This window comes from Falco punctatus, assembly GCF_963210335.1.
Source record: "Falco punctatus genome assembly, chromosome: 5".
Taxonomy (NCBI): Eukaryota; Metazoa; Chordata; class Aves; order Falconiformes; family Falconidae; genus Falco; species Falco punctatus.
This window is the reverse complement of record NC_137584.1, coordinates 15,635,728-15,656,503: the sequence shown is the minus strand read 5'-3', so window position 1 is coordinate 15,656,503 and position 20,776 is coordinate 15,635,728. Positions and strand designations below refer to the sequence as shown.

Genomic DNA, 20,776 nt, shown 5'->3' with positions numbered 1-20,776 from the left:
AACTTTAGGCAATATAACTATTTCTACGTTCTGTGAACCTCACTCGTTCCTGACTCATCGGTTTTGTTTAACAGCATAGCATCACTATTGTGAGAGCACAGAAGTGAAGTTTATCAAAGGAACATTGCTAGAATTTTGCTCTACAAGTACAGAAAGAGCACCAATAATCCTTTATGTGATGTGAATGAATATTTCTGGTACTTTCTTAAGGATTCCCAAACTCCATTGATCTGAATGTAGGAACAATATACCCAGCATTTCCTTCATCCCTTTTTTCTTCCTCCATGAAATAGACATAACAGTTAGATAAGAATGTATCTAATCATGCTGTGCTCTCTAGTAGTCCAATCTGAAACCCAGATTTGGTTTCTCCAACAGGTTTTGGGTAAGGACTGCAATATTTTCTAGACAGAATTAGGTGATTTTTTTCTCATTTGCAAAATATTTAATTTGATGATAACAGTGTGTTTAGCAAACTCCTTTACAGTACAAAACAATCTGGAAGAAAAGAGTAAGTATTTTGTTTTGCTTGCTCTTCTAATCAAATGTTTGACTTTTCAATTAGAAACAAATTTTGATAGAAAAATTCTCTTATGTAATTTAAAAGTTCTTTAAACTGAAATGAAAGATTTTGTGGCTGGTTGAATGAAATGTTCATTTCAACCAAACCCTTTGTTGTTTTTCAGCAGTTTGTTTAGCTATTTTGGGGGACCTTACTCCAAATGACTTATGTTATTTGGTGTAAGAACTTGGAATGCTGAACAAACAAAAACATCAGTTACTTTTGTGAGTTCACAAGTACTTAGCTATGGCTCATGCTTAAGTGGAAAAGAAGCATGATAAGAACTTGTTCTATTTTTCCTCACAATACATACATGGATGTAAGCACGTACAAACTGTCTTGAAATGACTGTATAGTCTCCTATAAATGACTACATGTAAAAAAGACTCAGTGCAGGTGTGGTAGTGACAATGGACAATCAAATTATACAAAAACCTTGTTAACAATGTACTCACTGTATCATTATCCATTAAAGAAAATGTATTATCTATGTAACATTGATTCCTAGAGGGGAAAAGAAATACCTGAAAATTTTGGAGGACATGTGCATTGGTAAGACTCTCCAGAAAGTTCTGATTTCTCACTGCAGGAGGCATTGTTGTGGCAAGGTTTACTGGAACACATATCAAACTTCTGGCAGAATCTTCCAGAATACTGTGAGAAACAATGGCAATTATATGCTTTTTCCCAAACATGGCTTAGACATTTTCCGTGCCCAGAGCATAATGGTGCGTTCGGAGACTGTTGGCAAAACTGCTGCTTCACAGTTACATTCAGACGAAGGCCTATGTTGCACAATAGCGGACCTCTCTTAGGAAGCTCTGCAAAGTAATGAGTTCCAACACCAAGCCATTTAGGGTCAACTTGGTGCAGTCCTCTTACTTGACAAACAAAAATCAGCTGCTCTTGAAGAAAATCTGCTTTCGGGCACTTAATAAATTCTTCCTTGGAAACATTTACCAAATTCATTCCATAGGACTGAAAGGATGCCTCAGAGGAGATGAAAAGACTGTCACCTAATTGAAGCTGTAAGGGGCATATCTGAGGGATACTGAGCTCTTGTTCTTCTGAGTTTTTCCCAGTAATACTTTTATTCATATTCCAGCATTCAGTGTAAAAGTCTGAGCAGAAGTTTTCCCTTGGTGTCCATTTTATTACACTAGGTTTTGGTTCAACTCGCCATTCAGCAGTCATTTGCCTCTCACATATTACCTGTGCATTTACGGTGCATAGTTGAAGAAAGCATGCTAACATGCAAACTGCTGATTTTGTAGTCATTGTTTCACCTGGCAAATAGGAGTTGTGTTTCACATCTGCTTTAGTACTGAGGATAGCTTTGGAACACTTGTTTCTCAAGGTTCATCTGTATTTTCCATGAAAGCCTAGGAATTCAAACAAAGAAAACTATGTCTGTTTTCACATCAAATACAGTTTCATATCAAAGCCTCATTACAAAACTAGAAAATATACAACAAAGCAAGGTCTACATCTAATTATACTATGTGAAACTAGAATAAGTCCAATTAACTGATCAGAACTACACCACTGTAACTGAAGTCAGATTTTTCCTATTTCCATTCCTGCTAAAGATTTTATTTTCGTTTAGTACCTTTCATTGTACTTGCATATGAAAGAAAACAAGCTTAAAAGCAGAGTTTCCATATTCCCTCCCTCTGTTCACAAAAATGAATAATAACCAAGTTAAGGTACAACACCTATGACAAAACTGAGAAATAAACCAGAACATCTAAGCTCTAGTCCTAAGCTCTTCCGGAGATGTTTTCCTGATACTGATTTATCATTAATTTATGATAAAAGTAGATATTCTGAAGATGTAGGCATATGAATTATGGCTTCAATGAAGAAAACGTACAGGTGCGTCATCACCTCTTTTATGTTCCCATGCAGTCAGCAAAACACTTAATTAAATCCTTAGTTTTCAAAATATATATCTGAAAACCAAAGGTCCTTAATCATGTGCTTGGAGGTTTTGATGTGTCACAGTCAAAGCCAGCAAAATACAGAGTCCTACAGGACTATTTATTTTATAGAAAAGCCTCTTTTGACCTATCAGTATATAAGGCAATTTTTAATTGCATGGAGAATAGAAGGAATAACAAAATAAGATTATGAAGCTTATTCTTGGAGTCACACTGAAAATTATGAAAATATAACATGATGTTTAATACCTTAGAAATTGTCAGTAGATTTGTTAGTAACAGTTTAACTTGCCTTAAATACAATGTTTTTTCTCACTTCTAGTTCTATATTTATTTTTTTTTTTGTCACTATATTTCCCTTGCACTTTAAAATAGTGGCCTCTAAACTGACATTTACAGATGAGAAAATTATTGTAAAGAGTAAACAGTATCTTACAAAGGAAGCCATTTACTAAAAATAAACAATAGCATTTATATTTTGAGGTTTATTTACATTGTTTTCATTTTTACACAGCATATGGAATGATGTGGATGTGTATATTTCTACACCTACATATACCTGGTCTATCTCTAAAGTGCACATGGATTATGATACTGCTTTAATTACATCATTTCTTTCAATGTCCTCCTCTTCCCCTGTGTACTTCAAAAATATTTTGAGGCATATTTTGGGCTATGTTGAAAGATCAAAGTAGGACAAGAAAGGTACTGTTGTTGGAAACCATGAGCTGGAGAATATTAAATGACTCAGTGAACTGTTGAAAATTATAGAATAATATCAAAGGGTTTAATTCAGTCTCTCCTATTGTCACCTAAATTGCGATGGAAACATCTAAAGTTTAGATTAGTAAATCACTCTGCATATGAACCTGTCCCAATGACCTTTGTGCAGCAGAGTGACCAGCACTGTTTAAGCCTCTGAAGACACCAGAAAGGTGTGGAGTATGACTAAATAGTAACTAAATAGTAGTAAGAGTAACAAACTTGAGGCTTAAATTATTAAACTCAGAAAGTGTAAAAACTACATTCTGATCCTCCTCGCAGAATTATTTTTGCTTTAATTTAATTACTGAATCCTGATTCTGCCTTCAAACAGTTGAAGTACTCTAACCATCTAATGCCCCATCCAGGCACATATACTAATTTTTAATTCCTCTGTCTTTGTATTTCCACCCCAGGAGCTAATTCCCCATAGAAAAAAAAGAAAGAACATGGATCTGCAAGAAAACTACTAGCCTTCTTAAAGAATACTTATAGTCTCTGAATTTTGAAACCATTCCATTATCTTCAGAATCTCATTATGTTTGATGATACTCGGCAAATAATATGCCATCAAATGTGCAGTTTTGGATCGTTTAGCATTTTTTCTTTTAAGGTATCAGTGTCAAACTCTTATACCCATTATAGCTACCGTTACACCTGTCACTATTTTCAGGAGTGGAAGTCTACGCTCTGTATTACTGTATATTTAGAAACCCTACATTCAGCAACCTCTTGACACACCTTTTCATAATGGGATTTTCTCAGGGGTTACTAAAACAGATATTTATAAAATGTTATTTTTCTTTTTAGACACTTCACAAAGAAAGCTATTGCATGTCTAATGCAGAAGAATTCTTGCCCACTTATAATATATTTTTCCCTTCATTCATGTGGTTGTGCATAGTTCTGGTATCATATACAGGCTTCAGTTTCACTGGTAAAATGTGTTCTTTCACAATATTTGTATTTTAAAATAAGTAATCAGTAACATTATAACAGTTAATACTGTCTTAAAAGCAAAAATGAATCCCAAGTTATTTGCATTCTAGTCCAGTATCTTAAAGATTATTTTCTTTTCATTAATAAGAGTTATTAAATACTAATGACAAAAATAAAGTACATCTCCACAAAAGATATCAGACTTTAAAAACCTCTTAGAAGAAAAAGTATCTACCAAAGAAGATAATAAACCAGAAGATGTTTAAGAACATCATGTGACCATGTTTGGGCCAGGAATGAACCTCCTGTTGCCATGTCCCCACACGTTACATGCACATTTTGTGGACTGCCTGCCTGTATGTAAAGGCCAGCCCTGGTACGATGAGGCTGAGACCTTGGTTCTAACTGCCGTGAAAAGTGCTGAGGGAGATGGCGGTGGGTGGGTGGAGTGTGGTGTTCTGGGGGTTCCCCACCTTGCTCAGGAGCTGAATTTAGGCTCAGGCTCTCGTCCTTGGTCCTCACCTGGGCTGTGCTGTAAGTAGGCTGGTGCCTGACCTTATAACTTGTTTACCTGGGCCTCAACCATGACCCAAATATTTGACTTACTGGCCTGATCCCAGGACCTGTCTCCTCACTGTGGACCTGCCTGGGAATGACTGGACTGTTGGCTGGGTCTGAGTGCCATCCCCAGACCCACCCTATGCTTCTTGTATGGGTGCTGTAGGGTGGTGTCCCTTGGCACCGAGGTCACTATCACTCCCTGCTCTCAGCACCTCTCCCTTGCAGGACAGGTGACACTTGCTGCTCCCTGGGATTGTGATATCATGCTCATTTTATTTTTGAATGCATATTTAAATCCATCATATTTAAGTATTACTTAACATGTACACATAGTATAGGAAATGCTACAAATCAGTCTTGTGCAATTTGACTTCCACGCTCTGTGTGTTTTACAGTATGCACTAATTGTCTTGTTGACATACAAAGTTGTCTTTTGTACCTTTACATTTTTCATCACAAAATTCATAGTTCTTAGGAAATGATGCATTATTTAGGCCAATCCTCATTCTTTGCAAACAATCCTTTCCTTATTTACAATACACTATTCAAAACATAGAGATTTTTGAATTCTTAATTTGCTAATATGATTGTCTGGAATTTTGAACATGCTAGCCAGCGAAATTATCTGCACCTCAAAATACAGAATCCTTATTTATACCTTATAGTTATACTATAATCTATAGACAGGAAGTGTGGTGACACAGCCAGAGCTGAAGTTATCAGGGCTTTCTGATCGCTAGTACTTTACTTACCAATCCATAATGTATCTTTGTAGGCATAACGGTATCAAGTCAGGGAATTTTACATGACTAATTTATTGCTAGCTGTCATGGTATAACCCTGGCTGACAACTAAGACCCACACAGCTTCTCGCTTACTCCGCCCTGGTGGGACGGAGGTGAGAACTGGAAGGGCAAATGTGGAAAACTCATGGGCCGAGATAAAGACAGTTTAATAGGAAAAGCAAAAGCCATGCACGCAAGCAAAATAAGGAATTAATTCACTGCTTCCACTGGAAGGCAGATGTTCAGCCATCTCCAGGAAAGCAGGGCTTCATCATGTGCAGTGGCTACTCAGGAAGACAAACACCATAACTCTGAACATCCCCCTGCCTCCTTCTTCTTCCCCCAGCTTTTTATTGCTCATCATGACATTATATGGTATGGAAGGTTCTTTTGGTCAGTTGAGGTCAGCTTTCCTGGATGTGTCCCCTCCCAACTTTTTGCACCACTCCAGTCTACTTGGTGGTGGTGTGTTGTGAGAAGTGGAAAAGGCCTGACTGTATGTAAGCACTGCTCAGCAGTGACTAAAACATCCCTGCGATATCAACACTGTTTCCAGCACAAATCCAAAACATAACCCCATACTAGCTACTATGAAGAAAACTAACTCTATCCCAGACAAAAGCAGTACACCAGTCAACATAAAATTCTGTTCAGTGATGTTATTGAGAAAAGGAATCACACAAATGATGAAACAAATGTACATAAACACCTATTACTTCCACACCCAAATGTCTGTTTGAAGTCTGTCCCAATTCTTTCAGGGTGGTTGTAGGGGGTTGGGGTGTTGTATGTAGCACAATTTTTTCTGCTGCTCTGTGCTTAATGAATTCCTGATGCTCAGTTCCTTGATGTTACGGCCCTGATATGGGTTGCCAATGGCCACAGTCTCTGAGGATATGCCCTATGTCACAATATGCCCTATGAGGATATACCCCTGTGGCATGGCATGCCCCCCGCAACACGTCTCCACCCCCAAGCAGTTACCAGTGCCTCTTGTACATATGCCTGAGCAGTGTCATGAGCTCCTCTGGCTTGATGTCTTGATTTTCGTAAAGGTAGGTTTTCCCACCACTCTTTAGGTTGGTTCCAGAGCTCTCAGGAGACATCCATGAGGAACAGAAGGTGGCTCATGTGCTGATCGCACTACAGCCCTGCTACTGAAACCCAGTCTTGTGTGCCTATTAAATCCTATACAGCTCTCATTTACTTCACTCACAGTTTTGTGTGCTCAACATGAACACATACCAGTGTAAGGACTAGAAATATGCCAAAAAGGTAGTCCAAAGAGTCACAGGAGTGAAAAAGATGCTAGAAAAAGTGTGTTTTGTCTCAAATGCCATGGTTTCACCTAAATAATAATAATTAAAAAAATGTTTCAGTTGTTTTCTTTATTGTAGTTCTCTTTCTAAAGATCATGATGAAGCCCCTGATTGTAATGTGACTATGGCTGTGACCTGCTGAGGTCAGAGGGGCTGTGAGTACAGGACACTAAAGACTAATAGGAGATTACAGCTACCATGTACGTTGGGCAAATACCTCAGTACAGCATAGTTAAAGATTAGGTTTTTTACATAGGATCAGTGACTGTTACATGGAGCAATAAGTTAGAAAACATAAAAGGCAAAACAACCTTTGCCATGATTCTAGTTATATGTCCTGATTCAGAATTGAAGAGTATCTAACAGCAGCCATCATGTACTTAGATTTAAAATGCTTTCATAAGGAACAAAAGTTAAAAAATGTCCACAGTTGTCCTCAGTTTGTAAAAAAGAAAATATTAATCCATTTAATTGGTTAAAAGAAGGCTTAGAAGAGGTTAATGGTGTTAAATTCTCATAGAAAAAGTGGAGGCTATATAAAAATACTGTATTTGAGACAGAAATAATGTGTACCATTAATCAGGGCTTGAAAATAGATAAAAGGGAGCTGGCATGGCTAAACTAGAGGCTGTGGGAAGGAAAGCAAGAAGTAGACCTTACAAGCTGCAATTGCCTATAAATAAATGAAATGAAAATATCACAGACTCTGGTATGTTGAATGTGGAAACACAGATCCATATAAAAACACTAGAGGGAAGAAAAGAATTCAAAAAGCAAGTAACAGTATCAAAACCAACAACAAATCTCTAGAAACACAGAAGTAATAGAAAGCCTAACAGAACCTCAATGACCAACAGACATTCTGGGTACAAAAGAAATATCCAGGGAGATATTTAGAAAAACTAAATTACATGTCTTTATAGTAACTATGAAAGAGTTTGATGAGGCTAGTACAAAGGATTTTAGGGTTTGAAGTGTTGATAGAAGGTGTCTAAAACAAAGTAAACAGGGTCTACTGCAGCAGAGAACCATGGAATACCTAGTTTTATGGCAGCTCAAGAATTAAATAGATTATGTTATTTTTGTGTATAACCTCTTAAAACTACCTTGGTATGAAACATTGAGGAAGAGTTAATATGACTTCTCTAAAGCAAAGTCAGGCCTCAAGAGACTTATTAGACTTCCGTGATGATTCTTCATAAACAGAATATTACAAAATCACTCTAAAATTTTTGGGACTGTGTCTTTGTTAGAGTATACTCACTCCAGGGTAAGAAGAAATTAAAGTATTTTATGTAATATAAATGCAAGAAACATCTATAGAAGAATAAAAAAAACATTACTCCCATTTGAGTGCCCTACTACTCTCTTTCTTAATCCCCAGTGAAACTTGTGTTACTTCATGTTTACACTTGTTTTATTACATCTTTTGGAGGAGGGTTGAAAAGTGGATTTCTGTGCATCTAGTTTATCTTCTCATTAGTGATGGAAGGACATAATAGAAGGATGAAGGAAAGCTTCATGTTTAGGGGAGAAGGTTCAAGACACTGGTGAGGCAGGGACAATAGGGATCTGGCCGCTTGCAGCTCTTAACAAGTAGTCATAAGTCTCCAAAGTGATGACAATAATTTCTAAGGACTGAAGCACATGGAGTCTGAGGCAACCCAGAAAGTCATTGAGATGACTAGAATCAGTGATTTGAATAGTGCAATAGATAAGAGCTGTTAATAAAGCCTTTCTGGTTATGTTCTGCTTTCCTTGATTTTCTCTGTTAAAAAGCTTATAATCAATCATGATGTATGCATTAAAATTTCTTAGCTTAAAAACTTTGGAGGAGCTTGCTTGAATAGGTGGTCTATGCAAAGCATGCCTGTAAAAACTAAATCTCCTTCTCCAGTTGATGGAGGGTATGTCAATAGGCTTGTGTGTCAATATGGTCTAAACAGCACCTTTACTTATATTCTCTGAACTTGCATTGTCCCAGGATCTACACACTGTTGTGGTACTGGTGCTGTGGCACCATGGATCATATTCACATTTGGTGAAATCTGTGGTCACAATACAAACTAGAGGAGAAGAGGAAATATTCAGAAGTTTATATCTCAGCCAAACCTGAACATGATTTCAGAAGCTACTGAGAATGGTATTCCCTCTAGTTCCACTAACTTCATTCTGCTGAATTTCACAGGTTTGTTGCAATCACTGATGATGCTTACGGTGCCTGATGGAAAAAAACATTGCTATAAATATTAGCAATGGAAATTCTAAGGAACACAATGTGTTCTTGTGATAAAATTCCTTTCTAATATTCCTTAATCTACATACTAATTTACTTAAGTCATATTTAGGTAATTGTACTACTACTGTGTTTACTCCTGGATTTGCCTTGTGGTTTCTGCTTCTCTGCAGTTCCTATGTTAATAATTTCCACTGCTATCCAGATAGTATCATTTGTGTTGCTGATTATATCATTCAATGCAGAGTTTGTTGTATTAAACAGTACTTAGGAAAGCACACTAGGTTTACCTTCTGTGTTCCCTATTACTTCTTTCATGTTGAATACTGAACTGTTCTAAAACATTGTTTGATGTGTTTAATGTTAATACATTTTGATTCATGAATGAGGTATTACTGCTTTGAAATATCAGACATGGACTTTAGAGATTATTTTTTTTTATTACTGTTTCTTCATATTAAAAAAAATACAAATATTAGAATATAATTTGTAAATCCTCATCAGAGAGGTGAGGTCAGCTGATAGTTCTTAATTTCTTTTCCTTCAATTGAAGAATTTTCTTATCCAAAATAATTGAATATTATATGCTAATGTTACTTTTTAGAAAATTTACCTGATTTTCCTTAGGAAAACAGTACTCTTTTTCTGTAAAAGGATGAACAATGAAATATTTTCAGATAAAAGTACTACTAAAGTAATTAAATCACTTATGGTGATATCAGCCCATTTTATAATATAACAAATCACAACATATGTGAAGTACCTAACAATCAGTTGACTGGAATATTTAGACTAGTTTCATTGAATTTGAATTGAGACCTCTGTGAATGATAGCTAAAACTATACAAAAAAAGAAAAAGTTAATAGGTTGTGCAGTAATGAGCATTCTACCATAAGTACAGTTAGACCTTGAATGTTAGCGTTTCTCAATTGAATAGATTACTATACCATGAAAAATTCCATATGTAAAACTACGTATATGTGTCCAGTAATGCCTGATTTTACACTTAATCTGACTCTTCGTGTATTTTTAGCTTTTTGGTTTATATATTGCAATGAACTCATTTTCAAAGTTAAACAAATGTTCTATTATGACTACATATTTTCAGTATGTTTTTCATTCTTCAACTCTACTTAAAATCTGACTGGAATATTTAGATCCAGTTGGATAGTTGATTATAGCTTGTCTTTAAAAGCCTAAAACTTTAATGAATATGTTACAACACAAATTAATAGATATTGAAATTGCTAGACTTGGAAAAGTTCAGTTTCAGATATCATAGAGTTTCTTACAGATAAAAAATAATAAGAGATTTCACAAAAAATTCTCTCTTTGATCCTGTTTCTAGGATTTATTTTTTTTTTCTACTAGGAGAAGTAGTATTTCTAAATTTAGAAAGTAGTCACTAAGACAACTTATACTAAATTATATCAACTTTATATTAAATACCATGTGGGTGTATTCTTGAGAATCTCATTCTTCTATATGTTTTACACTTCTAGTATTCAAAATCGAGAACCATACTAAGAATGTAAGTCTCTGGTGCAGAGCAAATTGATCTTTATTGCAGTAGACACCCAGATCCACAAATCAATTTTAAGTTGATTATCACCCTGTTTCTATTTCTTTGGCATTTATCGAGTTCCGATAGCAGATATTTTATAGGTGCATTTACAGTAATCTTTTCATTAAGATCAGAAAGATATTTCTGAAGCCAACTCCACATCATCACCACATACCATACTTTAGTTCCCATAATGTAGCAATCTCAGAACAACTGAACCTTCACATGAAACAAACTTGAAATGAACACTGCAAGAATGTGCGCTGTACTTTGTGCACTCCAGCAACTAATGGATGGCTGATCCATGTGTAGGGCTAGTCTGCAGTAAAAACCCCGAAAGAAGGATAGAATGAATATCAGGTAGCGGTATCAGGTAGCTCCACTGCTTCGCTTTAAACATCCTTTCTTATTGCTCCACATTGCTTGAAAACAGACATACCTGTGAACTAAATGTGAACTAAAATAGAACTGATTTCCTAAACTATTCAAGGAGTTAAACTCTGTTGTATTCAACAGAATTGCTCCCTAATTAAAGCAAAGGACTTAAGTCCAATCTGCCTGAAAACTAGCATAAATATTGAAAACTAATTTTTGTAAACTCCAGCTAATTTAGGTCCAGTGAATTGGCCTCAATGATATGTTAGAGAAAGTTTTAGCCTGATTTGTTCATTCCTAACGAACCATATTAGTCAAGGATTGCTTGATATTGCAGTCAAGATTGCTGGTGACGCCTAAGTATCCTACTTAACTGAACAATGAATCAGCATGGGAGCAAGCCAGATGTTAAATGAATGTTCAGTTCTCTTTTGAATTTGTATAAAAGTATTCAGAAAGTATCACAAGGCTATGGTTTCACTTTTGTAAAGAACCTGGAGTTATCAATATTTAAGAATTAATCAGCGTTATTTAGGAGCTTGTTAAACACTAAAATATAGTGATATGGTAGCAAGTAAAAAATGTAAGATACAATAGCTATGTCTATAGTAATGATCAAGTATCAGTTTATTTTATCAATTCTGGAAGTGGGAGAAAGACATTGATCCTCTATACCATTAAACTGTTAGGTTGGGTTTTGGAACAATTGTGGCCATTACCAACTCATACTTTAGCAGTTAGTTCTCAAGCACAATCTGTGTGATGTCAGGCCAAGGATCATTTTGAACAGGCAGTCAGACTGCAGACACATGTTCTGGAGGCTAGATAAAAATGATAGTTTGGATAGGTCAGACAAATCCATTAAGCATCAAAACCAGACAACAAGCTCTAGAAATATTCAATTACTAGGAGAAGGTATTCAGGCTTGTAATGTAGAATGTGATTACACTGTTTCAAGGAGTTGGGAAACACAAAGCAAAAGACAATGTCTATGTCTACCTGCAAAAATAATTTCCAAAAATATATGACCCAGAATGCATGTCCAGAATATATGACTGCTGTTTTACTAGTGTTTGAAATGTATTATAAATAAAAGCAACATAATTGGACTTGTGAATAATGACAATAAATTAAATACTATGACTCACAATATTAAAGGGCCTGAATGATAATTATTAGTTCAGTAGTTATGTTTTAGTTAATCCTAGGCATTATGAACTCAGATTCAACAACTACTTTTTTTTTTTTTTTTTTTTTTTTTTTTTTTTTTTTATATTCCATAGCTGCCAAACATGCACTAACAGCACATGCAGTATGTAATCACATATAAATATTTAGGTTAACGTAGTAATGATATCTCATTCTTAATGTGTAAATAGAATTGTAGAATCATGGAATCTGATGGATTCTATGCAAAAGACTAAGATCAAGTCCAACGGTAAACCTAACACTGCCAAGTACACCACTAAACTGTGTCCCTAAGCACCTTGTCTATATATCTTTTAAATACCTTTGGGGATGGTGACTCAACCACTTCCCTTGGGGGGAAGTGCATACACTCAAGGAATGCATAGTCACTATAAGTAATAATGTTTATAATGTATATTCCTGATAGGCCTTATTTGAAAATTCCTAATAGATGTGACAAAACCTTCTGTTTAATGATAGAAGTAACAGAGTTATTCTACTTAAAATATTAGGATTTAATATATTCAATACCAAGTGTACAATGGTATATCTAGGCAACCAGAGAAATTGAATAACAGGTTTATCTTTGCTAGAATTTTGAAAATTGCTACTTTATGAAGACAACAAGAATGAAACCACCTTCCTACTGCTTGTCCAGCTACACTGTCATCTAGACTTACTTGAAGAGCTTGTTTCTAATCATGGGGAATTTAGTTTAGGCTTTTTATCTAACTTGTTAGCTGTATTGTTGAATAATTTGAAGAATAATAAAAAAAAGTAATTAATGCCACCTATGACAGTTATGTACCATTGTCTGTGTTTTTTGTTGCTTCCATCATAATTCTTATATGAATTCATAGAACGAAGAATATAGGGTATGTATATTTCAGGGATAAGAATGAAAAATGAGAAAGCTTATGATTCTCACCATATTTATTTTGAAAAAAAAGAGTAAATAGGCAGATGATTAAATCCTCCTAGGTCTTTATAAATCACTATTAACACTCTGAATATTAGCCAAGCCTTTACAAGTCACTGTACATAACCTGAGTTCTATCTATCTAAGTTAAGCTGCAGAAGGTGCACAGGGAAAATCTTTTTCACATATAGCACGGAAAAATAAGATAGTTTCAAAAGCCAACATTTCCACTAGTCAAGATGAGACAAATAAAATCTTAATCTAAATTTTGAAGAAGGTATCATGTGGATTATATAAAAGAATTTCAGTCTTGATGTCAAAATTATATGAAGAGCTAAGAAGTATAATGTTAGAAAGGAATTTGCAGTTCTCCTAAAACCTCAGCTGAAATGGACACTCAGGGATTAATCAAGACTCTACAAATAATCCGCAAAAGCAGATTTTAGCTGATGATGGGAAAAAAACCCCTGTGGATAGCAAAAAAAAAAAAGAAGTGTATCAACATTATTCTCCAGATTCTCATCACAAATAATGATCACAATGAGTTATCTTTTGCTGACATAATGGTCTTAGTGTTCCCAGAACAGTATTCAAACTCTACTTGTGAGGAAGCAGGTATCTTGTCACCTGTTTCAATTGCAGAAACACACTATAGGACAGAAAGGTTTGTAAAACTCTGCTAAGATTGTGCTTTTATTTAATTTCCCGAAAAGATCTGGTTTGCACCTCATGCTGCTTTTATTCAAATTTCATTCAACTATACTTGTGTTACTAGTCAAAGCAGCAACACTTCTTGGCTCAGAGGAAAAAGATTATTGGTGCTTCAAAATTAATTTACATTGGTATCCGAACTTTGGTTTTCTTTCCATAAAACAACATTGCTCTAATGGTAGTTTTTGGATGGGTAAAATGCATAAGTTTTACTCAGACTCTCATAATGATCTTAGGAAATTAATTTCTCACACAATTGTAAGAGATTCCTTGCTGTTCTCCTGATCATTCATGAAAGAGGTGCATGTGCCAGAGTAGCTTTCATCTCTGAGGGAAGCATGCAGACTAATTGTCAGAGCACAGCAGAAACTGGTTCAATGCTTCCTGCTGAGAGCACTTCATTTTTCCCAGTAGGTTTTGGCAAAACTCAGCAGAGTTTGGGGCAGTGGGGGGGGGGGGTGGGGTGGGTTGGAGCGGAATTTAAAACAAACAGAAAAACAAAAAAAAAAAACCAGCCCAACCAAACCAAAACCCTTAGAACATCTGACAAAGATTAAAAGAATAGTAAAAAATAGTGAAATCTCTCCAGAACTTCTAAACCTAGAAACAAATTGATAGCTGCTGACCTACAGCTTTGAAATAGATATCCCCCTTTTAATTTTATTTTTTTCAGGAACGAAATTTGTTTTAGATTTCTAGGCTTATTAGAACAAGATACTTATAAGTTAGCGTGATCAGACAAGAAGAGGATTTTTTAGATAGCATTACCAATACCCATTGTGTAATTGTATAACATTTCCTGTGGTTCAGCAATTTTCAGAAGTCTGTTGGATTGAAAGAACTATACTGTTCTGACTATGAAGGTAAAAAAACCTCTGTATTGCCTGCAGTTTCTGAAGCCTCCTCCCTGCTTTCCAAGATCTCTCTGGCCCTGTTCATGTTTGAAAGGCCTTGCTCACTGAAGTTCTTGCTCACCACCTGCATTGCAAGAGCTTCCTCAAAAGCTGACTTAGCTGCAATCAGACAAAGCAAAATCCTGAACTGAAATGCAAAAACTTGATTATTTAAGAATTAAGGAATGAGTTTCTGGGTTGCCGAGTTTCATTATTCTTATTTTGGCATTATAAATGTTATGCAACATTTGAAATTAAGACACTGGACATTTTTTATCTAAATTATAGATTTTTTTAGCCTGGGATACAAGTAGCATCAGTCACAATAAAAAAGTCTTCAATATTAAGGAGACTTATTCTGTTTGAATTTCAAACTTGAAATTTTTACTGTTTGTAAAATGGTTTCTGAAGCTTTTCTGAAAGCTGTATCAACATTGTAGAAGCTAAAAAATATTTTTAGTTCGTAAGCAATTTCTTTTCTGAAGGAATGTACATATGTTGATAAAAATGCAGCCATTTAATTTTAGAAAATCCTACTTAGCTGTTCACAGGATATTTTGTTGTGTTTCTCCCCACACACACACATCCCTCTCACCCCCCAAAAAAAGCATTAAAAGAAAAAATAATTGGTTTTAAATATATTGACTTACTTATCAGACAAATCATTTCACATAACTGAGATTTAAAAACCAATTAGGCTTTATTCTCACTTTTGGGCCTTGTAAATTTTCTAGCATTTTGTCAGCTTATTTTGTGCATAAGCATTCTTATTCAAAAGCAGTAGCATTTTAGAATGTTTCATCTGTTGACTTCCTTAACACATTGCAATACATGAGCTATACTTGGGGATTTCAATATCCGTTTGAGACATTTGCAGTTACTTTTATTTGATGTATGATTTAATTCATGATCTTGCATTTTGCAATAGTATTACTCCACTTTTCCATCTGTGAAATTCAATTGTCACAAATTGGTTTTACTTCCTAGGGTCCTTTATCAGAATTAAGCACCACTGGCGCTTAAAATCTGCACATCTGAACAATGTTTCTAATCTGTTCTCTAGAAAATGCATTAATTTCACAAGGTTTTTTATGCAAAATAAAGTTGTTTTTCTGCATTATACAAATAATGCAGATACATTTCTAAAATCTATAAAGTGTGACATTTCAGTACTCCTAGACTAGAAGTTGCTTATTATTTTTATTAATCATTCTTTACATAGTCTAGTGTATTGTGTCATGTAGAAATAAAGATTAAAAAATTCTGAAGTAACCTTATATTTTTAATTATGACATAACCTCATATAATATTTACATAATTTTTTTTCGTGTAATCATAGCTGAATTTTTATTGGCTTTTAGGTCACCTGGAAGGTTGGGATGTTAGAAGAGACAAATTATTTCATTGCAAATCAAGATCTGTAACACTGGGTCTTGTCTCTTGTGTAAAAAAAATCTATAAGAATGATATCTGAAATAAGGAATCAGAGATCAAAGCTAAACTATTACAGTCAAGGATGTGATATTAATGTCAATCTACAGTTGTAGGTTATCGCCAATAGAATACCCAGTTCTACATATAGAAGTGTCATTTGAATTTAGTTTTATCTTTGACTTTCACAGAATCACAGAAGGTTGGAAGTAGACTCTGGATGTCATCTTGTTCAAACCTCCTGCAAAAAAGTACAAAAATGGTATGAACTTACCAGAAGGGAGTGAAGAAAGTGAAGGTTAGCTGCATGGCTGTGACCCAAACATTTCAAAATTCATACCGTGCTTTCACTAAGAATTATTTCTTCACAAATTCTATTTTTGATCCCAATTGGAACAACGGGTAAGAAGATATTGGTTTGTCAAAAAGATCCTCTGGATCTCTGTGATCTTTTAAAATTCTCTTTCTTCATGTGTTTAGAATCATAGAGTATGTCAAGTTGGAAGGGACCCATAAGGATCAGAGTCCAACTCCCTGCTCCTTTCAGGACTACTTAAAACTAAACCATACAACTCACAGCATCATCCAGACACTCCTTGAACTCTGACAGGCTTGGTACCATGACCATTTCCCTGGGCAGCCTGTTCCAGTGACCAAACACCCTCTCAGTGAAGAAACTTTTCCTAATGTCCAGTCTGAACTCCCCCTGATGCAGCTTTATTCTAGTTCAGTAAGAGTGGCAAACAGATATGTTAACAGACACTGCTCACATTTAAAGCATAACTGTTAAAGCAGCAATATGCTAGTCCTAGGTGTTTATTTCAGATTCTAAAAGCCGTCCAACTTAATAAATCATAAATTACTTTTGCTGCTGCTCTCATGATATCCTTGTTAAGATTTGAAACTGCAACTCCTTACAGCTAGGGTTACAACACTTAGAATATTCAAAAGCAGTGGATAGAAACTCTGAGCTGTCTTAGCTGCCATGGTTTTACTCACTTATCTAAAATTAGGAATTTTTTTTCTCTGAACAATTGATCCCCACAGAAAAAGTTGACACAACAAGCTTTCTTAAAGTTAAGATTTGGGCAAGATCTGGCAATGTTCTAACAGAATCTGAACCAAGAGCTGTATATTAACTTCATCATCTTCTGTGCTAAAGCTGGTGGGTCTGTCAAACTTGCTTATGTAGCTTTCAAGTATGAAGTAGTTTATGACTGGCCAGCCTAGGCCATAAACAAAGAAAGTTCAATTCCTCAAATCTGATTTCTGATATCTAGATAGAAGGTTAAGAGGATGCAGGGCTGAAAATATTTGGCCAGAAGTTACACACAACTCTTTCCAGCTTATAAATAGCTTATACAAATCTTGATACATTTCCTAAAAAATTTCAGGTTTCAGTGAGTATCATCAAATGTTAAATGAATAGCTACCAGAAAAGTCATGGACAATTGTCAGCTGTGGATATAAACAAGCTAGTTAACAGCCTCAAGAAAGAGTAATAGTATATTGACAGTTATGTAAATTCTTAGTATTTATGTATAACTGTAAAAAAACCTTCAAAAAGTATGGTAATTTGTTCATAGTGTTTTTTCTCATTAACTGTACATTTCATGATGATTGGATTTATATCTAATACCCTCCCTCCAGCCCCCCTTCCCCACCCCCCCCCTCCAAAAAAAAAAAAAATCTAAAAAGAAGACAATACTAATCATAAGAAATGTTTTCATATGAGGGTGACTGTGACTGATCAATAAATACATACAATGGGAGAAGGCTCAGAGGAGATGAACAAAGGTGATGTGCCCACAAAGGTCAGTGAATAATGTGGGAAGTGACTGACCATATCTGATACAAAGCTGACTTTATCTCAACACAAAGGGAACCAGACGATGGCCTTTGGTTTAGATGAACAGTTATCAACAACTGAGTGGAACAACTGGTGGTGTAAATGTTTCTCTCTGAGTTCACTAGAAGTATGAAAGTCTCTGGGTCAGCCAGATCAGCATGGGGGTTTTGAATACATGGCTAAACCTAATAGAGAGTATAAACCCCAGAAAACTAGCAAAATAATTTTGAAGAGAGCAAGGGGCTTGACACAGTTTCAACCCACAATTTCCTTTGTGGTGACTGGGGTCATCCAGCATTGTGGCAGTGAGACTGTTACAGAGACAAGTAACAGGGATCATACTGGTACTGATTGAACGGCGTATTGCAATTTTTGCTATATTTCCCTAAGCCTAACTTACATTTGTATTATGTTGTGCTGATTTGGGCTGGAATAAAGTTAGTTTTCTTCATAGTAGTTAGTATGGGGCTACATTCTGGATTTGTGCTGAAAACAGTGTTGGCAACACAGGGATGTTTTAGTCGTTGTGGAGCAGTGCTTGCACAGAGCCAAGGCCTTTTCTGCTCATCACTGTACCCCACCAGAGAGTAGGCTGATGACGTACAAGAAGTTGGGAGGGGACATAGCTGAAGAGCTGACCCCAACTGACCAAAGGGATCTTTCATACTATATGATGTCATGCTCAGTATATAAAACTGGGGGAAGAAGAAGGAAGAGAGGCAATATCCAAAATTATGGCTTTTGTCTTCGCAAACTAACTGTTACACATGATGGAGCCCTGCTCTCCTAGGGATGGCTGAACACCTGCCTGCTGATGGGAAGTAGTGAATTATTTCCTTGTTTTGCTTTGCTCGCATGTGAGGCTTTTGCTTTACTTATTAAACTGCCTTTATCTTGACTCATAAATTTTTTCACATTTACCATTCCAGTTCTCTTCCCCATCCCACCAGTGGGGAGTGACTGAACGGTTGTGTGGTGCTTTAGTTGCCAGCTAGGATTAAATCACGACAGTGTTATACAGTATATTTTGTATAACTGCCAAATCAAAACTCCCATGGAACACCGACTATCTTCAAATAAATAGATTTGGTATCAAACTTTATACTTTCCATGTGTGGGCTACCTAAAAGAACCTGGTCAGGGAGTACTGGACTCTGACAGTGACTTCCATGAAGAACTACTCATCGATATCATTCAATATGATTTAAATACAGACTTCTCATTTTGCTCTGTCATTTGAAAGCATGCTATGGATTTCACTAGAATGTTTTTAAATAACTAAATTAGGATTTTAATTTAGGACAGCAAAATACTTGCAATAAAACTATCATACAGAGTTGTCTTTTCATTCTTACATTTTTTCTTTATTTTATTATGATTTACTATGTGTTTTCTTGGTGTCATTACCAGTACTAATCAGTACTCTGATTGTGATAAATATTATTCCTATAGCTAATCGTATACCAAGATTCTAGCTTGTTGGCTTGCAGAAAAGTTTTTTTTTTTTTTAAAAAAAAAAAAAGAAACCCACCCCCCCAAAAAAAGAAAACAACAAAAAACCACCAAAAAACCCACCCTGGTTCCATGTATCTTCACAGACTGTCTGCAAATTATGAAATGTTAGAGAAAAAGTTTATTGTAGGGTCAGAATGGTACTGACTTTTTCTAGAAAAGTCATTAGAAATGCATTTATCTGCAGAACTTCATTCCTTTATACTATTCCATTTGGCACATCTTACTTCTCAAAAGATTTTTGTATTCTCACCATACAGTGGTTGAAAGCCTCTTTTAATTTCCTTACTATATCTTACTCATTTCCCTTATTTATAGCTGTAATAGCCTTTCTGAGTGGGATCTTTTTTAAGTTGTACATTTGCTATTACTCTGTTCCCAGGCCTTGCCTTGTGAATGCAACTTTCAAATTTCTTTTATGGATATACTGTATCATTACAAAAGGATACATTTAAAACTGTCAAAGGTTTGACTTCTCTAAGCCATGAAACCAAGACCTGTCAGAATTAATGCTGAAACTCTGACCTGACATTGGCCTCAATATAAATCCAGTCTCACAAGTAATCCTCTTAACTAGTTCCCTTTTCCATGATCATACTTGTAGTTCAAATAGAAAATTATTATAATCCTTTAAGCAGTAGAAGTACATTAAATTCAATTCTTTCAAATTTATAGTGAAATTATGCAGACAGACACAGGAAAGGAGAGGCAAGAGAATCCACCTGAATATGTACTGCAGAGCTACCTCAAGTTATTTATCATAGGTTGACTGCAGTATAGAATACTTAAAGCAGCAAACCGGCAGTGTCTAGAATGAAATGGAAATAGGTAGGTGACTTAGAGAAAAAATTCTAATATTTTTTTGTAAGTTATGGTTAGTAATATACTTTCCCCTGATTTATAAGCCAGGCTGATCAAACAGTAACTTGTTTTGATTATTTTAAGACACTTGGTGAAGAATCTTCTTCAATAAATGTTGATAATATATTAGTTTTTTGCATAGTAAAGGAAACCTTTCATTAAAAGTGTAAAAAAATCATAAATCCACCATTATTTTCCATTTTCAAATATTTTTTTTCATTATTTCTTTGTCTCTTTCTCCTCTTGTTGGTTTAAAAGGAGAGAAAGCAGGAAAGTATCTGAAAAAACACCCCAAAAATTTGAAAATTATATATATTTTATTTTCATCTATTCATCAAATAAAACCCCCCACCCAAACAACTCCCTTT

At 35.3% G+C, this 20,776-nt stretch overlaps 1 protein-coding gene across 5 annotated transcripts in view; it reads right to left on the bottom strand.

Annotated features, from left to right (window-relative positions):
* EYS (eyes shut homolog) overlaps window positions 1-20,776 on the bottom strand; it is a 1,034,174-nt gene that overhangs the window by 873,597 nt on the left and 139,801 nt on the right. For 2 of the 5 annotated variants that reach the window (XM_080388797.1, XM_080388798.1), the window contains one exon: window positions 1,087-1,944. In XM_080388797.1, coding sequence (XP_080244923.1) covers window positions 1,087-1,840 — 754 coding nt within the window. In that variant the 5' untranslated portion in view covers window positions 1,841-1,944. Of the gene's footprint in view, window positions 1-1,086; window positions 19,576-20,776 lie in introns of those variants that run through there. The other 3 variants (XM_080388795.1, XM_080388799.1, XM_080388796.1) reach the window with 2 other exon arrangements.